Here is a 6,044-nt window from a genome sequence, read left to right on the forward strand (position 1 = left end):
GCACAATTGAATTAAGAAATTCTCTGACAAAAAAACAGAAGCAGAGCAGGAATGTTTATTCTCAAGGGTAAATGGTGTTCGCAGTTTCTGAAAAACTTCCATATTTTAAACATTGCTTTAGTTTTTGAAATACGTTAATTCTCAAGGGTAAATGGTGTTCGCAGTTTCTGAAAAACTTCCATATTTTAAACATTGCTTTAGTTTTTGAAATACGTTAACCGTGATAAAAAACACTTAACCCTAATTTTATATTTTACTCATTGTGTGTGCCCATGAGTGACCTTGTCGAAACCGCCGTGGGAGCAAAAAGTGGAGGACAAGTAAGTCAAATCCTGCTTGAATCCGAATCCGAGTTTCAAGATGTCGGGGCACAGCAGCAATTCTCGCAGCGGTTCCGACAGTGAAGAGAGAGGAATGGACAATAAGTCCAACACAAACACGCCCCAGTCGCCGCACGCGATTTGAAGCACCGACACCGTTGGGAACGACCTCCGTACCGCCTTCCACTCTGCATCCAGGCCCACCACTGAGCTCCGACCCAACGCCTCACTCAGCAGCCTGAACTCGGCTGTGTCCGTGCCAGTGACTAGGTGGACTTTTAGTTTCACAGGATCACTTTCCATAGGCGATGTCTCCTTATTACTTCTTTTTTCAGCTTCACGGTTCAATAAAAAGTCCAGGGAAAATACCAAGAGATCCAAGAGATAGGCAAAGAAAATTTCTTACAAGGTTGTCCTTGTTGTTTTTATCCTTTTTTTTTCACAAGTTAATCCTTCTCTTTCTAGTATCATGGTATTTATTTATTATACCACGAACTATTAAGCCAATTCAATTTTCAAATAAGTTTAGGTTAAATATTTTTTTTTCGTAGTAATATTTAGAATTAGTTAATTTTCCGATCTTTGATTCAATTTGGGTTTCAACTTTAGAAAAATACAAATTTATTTATTTTTAATTAAATTTTATTAAGTTTATGTGATATTTCTAACACATCCCTTCATTAATGTTAAAATATAGGTTTAAACCTCTTTTTGATCCCTAAGTTATAAGCGGATGTTCAGTTTAGTCCCCGTTTTTTAAAAATGTAAATCTTTAGTCCCTAAGTTATAAAAAAATGTATTAAATGAGTCCTTTTTTGACTTGAAATACTGTTTTTGGTTGTTTTTTAACAACTGCTACATCTTTAGATTGCTCTGATTTGTTTCTTAATAATAACAGCACTTTAGATTGCTCTTTGTACTTTGACCATGAACATAAAAAAAGGACTCATTTGATACATTTTTTATAACTTATGAACCAAAGGTTTACATTTTTAAAAGCGGTGACTAAACTGAACATCCGCTCATAACTTAGGGACCAAAAAAAGGTTTAAACCTAAAATATAAATATGTCTAAGAACGTAAATAACTCAAATAATATCATGAAACATATTTGAAGTGTCAAATAAATCGAACAAAATTTGGTTAAAATGATTAAACTTATATATTTCTATAATTGAGTACTGAATTTGGTCAAAGTTTTGAAAAAAGACTAATTTCAATTTTTACAAAATGTTAAGAGACTAAAATCATATTTAACCCAATAAGTTTATGTTAAAAAAGAACATGGGAGACCATACCAAAAATAAAATTACATCATACACAGCCAAAAAAAAAAATACATATTAGGTGTAAGAAATGTTTAGGCCTTATTTCTCCTACTAAGAGGGGGTGAATTGTTTTTTAATGAAATTACTTTCTTTTACTATCTTATAGAAAATCTTTAGTACTTTCTTTAATCCAAGACAATAAAGAATATAAAGTTGTAAAAGAGTCAGCAGTCCAAGTACAATAACTTTGTTCTGAACAATGGTAAAGATAACTTAGGAAATTTTGATGCAAAATCTAATGAAGCAATTATCTTAGGTTATTCACAAACTAGCAAAGCATATAGGGTATTTAATAGAAGAACTTTGATCATTGAAGAGTCTATGCATGTTGTTTTTTATTAAATAGTGGACCTTGAGAAAACCCTTTTGAGTCAAATAAGCCCATTAAAGGTGATGAAGTTTACCTAAGAGTGTTGAGATTGTTGACAACACAATACTTATATCACTCTGGTTTTTTATTATGACAACACATTTTTAATAACACATATATTGTTGATGTGTTACATGTTCTATTGCTTATTGATTGATATCTTGTTGAACATGTTTTTGTGTTTATCTTGATATGTGAATGCACATTTACTGAGCTTGTATATGTTACACCATATCTGGTTGCATTACACATATTTTGGAAGAAGAAAACCACATGCACTCATGTGAACTTAAACTATGTGACAAAGCTGATAATTAAAGTCGACTTCATTATTAATTGAATTGATTGCAACTGAAGACTTTGCACAGATTTTCAAATACAGTGCTATGTGAGATTTTGTATTGAAAAGAATTTCAAAATGAATTGTTGTGTCGAAGTCGACTGTGTGCACCACGCATTCGACTGTATTAGTTGTTTGATTTGGAATTTTGTTATGCTCATCAACAATAACGACTATATTTTTAAAAGTTAGTTGAGCATTGAATGAGAGTCAACTAAAATGAATGTGGAATTAATTGTTTGACTGAGACGCTAACTGTCATAAGACAATCGACTGTATTAGTAGCATATTCGACTACAAGAGCGTCTGATTTATAGAAATCTATAAATAGACGAGACCTGATCATTTTATGAGAACTTTTGGAAATCTAACATTTTCATAATCTGTTTCAGATTGTTCTCTGTGATTTAGAGCTCTAAGAACTCATCAAGAAGACGGTGGTGATCTTTCTTGCAAGAGTTTCTGAAGGAGATTGAGACTATGCTTATTACTTGATCAGAATCTGCACAATTAAGGTGTTTCTAGGTTGATCAAGATTCTTGTTTGCATTTTGTGGTGATTACTGGACCTGTTGTGACTACAAGGGTTGGACTCGTGGAGTTTGGTACACTTTGAGGATTGTTCAAAGTGGGTTGTAGACTGCCGGAGAAGGGATATCTTGCTGCAAGTCTTGTTGTGTTTTTTTCCTATATTTGGTTAGAGGGTTAGAAAGGTGTTTTATATTTTTGACGTGGAGGTCTTCTATAAAAGCCTTGTTGTAAAAACCTTGACCATTATAGTGCATTTGCTTCCTGGTACTGGAAGGACACTGGATGTAGGCTTTGAGGCCGAACCAATACAAAAACCTGTGTTTGAATTCTCTATCTCTACTCTTTTACATTCAGTCGACTTTACAATTCACATAGTCAACTTTGATTTTCTGTTGCACACAAATTTCTATTACTTGCAATTCAAGAAAGTTTGTAAAGTTTCATACTTTGTGTAAAAGATTGCGAAAAGACTCTGATTTTGAAAATCCACCAATTCACCCCTCCTCTTGGTGTTAAAATATAGCCTACTTGTTTTCCAACAATTGGCACCAAAGCTGGTTTTCATAAAATATTTGAAAAACTAGTCGACTATGTTTTTCTTTGAATTGACTATTGACCTAGGGATGACTTCTTGTTTTCAAACTTTTGGTGAAGGTGCTTCAACAAACAGACCACCTCTGTTTGTTGGTGAAAATTACCCGTTTTGGAAAATTAGAATGTAAATCTTTCTTGAATCTGTGGATATAGGAATTTGGGATGCAACATTATATGGTCCTTTTGTTCACCTTTTACTGAATGGTGAACCGAAGAAAATAGAAAAACACAATATGATGTTAAAACCAGGAACATTATTGCCTCTGCAATAACTGTGGATGAATTTTTCAGGATATATCAATGCAAATCTGCCAAAGAGATGTGGGATGTCTTGGAAGTCATGCATGAAGGCATTGATAAAGTAAAGAGAGCAAGGAAAAATTCTTTGATACAAGAGTATGAACTTTTCCAGATGAAGATTGAAGAGACTATCTATGAAGTCCAGAAAAAATTCACACACATTGTTAATCATCTTATGGCTCTCGGCAAAGTGTTTGACAAAGAGGAAATCAACATAAATATTTTGAAGAGTCTGAACAGAAATTGGCAACCAAAAGTCACTACAATCTCAGAATCCAAAGACCTTACAAGCATGAACATGGCTACCTTGTTTGGAAAGCTAAGAGAACACGAGTTGGAACTTGGAAGGTTAAAGGATGAAGAAGAGGTTGAAGAAAAGAAGTTTATTGCTCTAAAAGCTACAAGCAAGAAAAACTTAAAGTCAGAGGACTCAGATGCAGAGATGGACGATAAGGAAATGATGACCATGATGGTAAGGAAGCTTAGTCGACTTATGTAAAATGATAGTAAACTTACTAACCATGCAGGTCACAGCAAAGCAAAGAATGTTGTTCAATGTTACGAATGTGGAAAGGAAGGAAATATCAAGCTTGAATGTCCATAATTAAAGCCAAAGCAGAAAGGAAATAAAAGATTCCCTCAAGACAAAGGCAGGAAATAAAAAGGAGCCTACATTGCTTGGGAGAATAGTGATTCTAATAGCTCAAGTGATGAAGATGTTGATCATGAGGAAGAATCCAACTTATCCTATATGGCTGGAGTAACCTGGGACGACTATGACAGTGATGCAGACATTTCAAATGAACCAATTGAAGTTAAGTACGATATGTTGCTAGATGCTTTTCAAGAGATACATGTTGAAGCAATGCGACTACAATACAAGGTTAGTCGACTAAACTCTGAGAGAAGAGATTATGAGCACAAAATTAATAACCTTGCTGCTGAAAATGAGAAATTGCAAAAGGAATTAGATGATGCTTTGATATCTACTAAAGAGATTAAGATTGAAACTGTTACAATAGAAAAACCTTGTGAAAAATGTCCTACACATATTGAGAAAATAGATTACTTGACTAGCACGCTAGCCAAATTTACTCAAGGTAGAGACAATTTAAATGTTGTACTAAAATCTTCTGGCAGAGCAATTTACAGATAAGGAATAGGCTATAAAGCTCAATCTAATAGAACCAATGCAAAAAAGTTTATTGATTTAAGCAAGCTTGTTAAACATGCATGCTTTTACTGCAACTATGTTGGTCATAGTGTTAGAAATTGTTATTATAGAACTGTTGGTGTTCCTAAAGGACTGTATGTGTGGAAACTAAAGGAACAACTGACAAGAACTGACAATCAAGGACCCAAAGTAAAATGGGTACCTGCAACCAAAACTTAAGTTGTTTTGCAAAATTACAGGCAGGTGCAGTAAGAACTCAAGGATGAACTACACTGGATAAATCGAACATCTTGAGTGTCTACAATGGGTAATATGTATTACTCTACTACATTATGTGTAAATTGATTGGCTGTTGATACTTGATTGTGTGAATAATTATCTGTATGCTTGTATGATTGAACTAGTTTTTTGAAAGAGTGTTTCACGACTTTTAGTCGACTTTATTATGAACTTATTCAACTGCGTCTCTGTATGTCTATACTCTATTTTAAATGTTATAAGTCATACAGTAGTCAACTGTGTGTTTAATCAAATTGACTAGAGTCTCTATTTTTTGAACCGTTAAAGTTTGATTTTTTTTTTTTTAAAATTTGGGCTTTATGAATGAAATAGTGTGTGCGCCTCTCTATATATGCTTGTTCTATGCCCTTGATTCATACACTCTGAAAAACAAAACCCTTATTCTAATAAAAGGAGGTTTTGTACTGCTGAATATGGATACCTCTTCATCACGTCTTGGAAAGCATTCTATGTCTGCAATGCGAGAAGCGAATCCTTTAGGGTGGATTAGTGATGACAATGTCAGAGAAAGATTTTTAGGGCTAAGAATGTTCAAAAAGGTTGTTGAACATGAGACAATTGAACTGTCTCTATTCAGTCAAAAGAGATTCACCTTTCCTGAAAAACTCTGGTTTCAGGGTCTCGACACTTTTGCTCAATTGAAGGGAGACTGCTATCCTGAATTAGTTGAAGTATTCTATAACAATGTCAAGGAAGTGGACAGAAATATTCATTCTCGAGTAAAAGGAGTAGACATTGTAATCAACAATGATACATGATTAAAGATAGTCGGTCTGAAAGAAGAAGGT

At 33.9% G+C, this 6,044-nt stretch overlaps 1 protein-coding gene across 1 annotated transcript in view; it reads right to left on the reverse strand.

The window, feature by feature from the left end:
• The window catches only part of LOC106764767, a 34,909-nt gene extending 34,155 nt beyond the window's left edge, over positions 1-754 (reverse strand). The window contains exon 1 of the mRNA XM_014649146.2: positions 282-754. Coding sequence (XP_014504632.1) covers positions 282-623 — 342 coding nt within the window. The 5' untranslated portion in view covers positions 624-754. The remainder of the gene's footprint in view (positions 1-281) is intronic.
• Positions 755-6,044: the final 5,290 nt, after the last annotated feature.

Source organism: Vigna radiata, chromosome 6 (assembly GCF_000741045.1).
Source record: "Vigna radiata var. radiata cultivar VC1973A chromosome 6, Vradiata_ver6, whole genome shotgun sequence".
Lineage (NCBI taxonomy): Eukaryota > Viridiplantae > Streptophyta > Magnoliopsida > Fabales > Fabaceae > Vigna > Vigna radiata.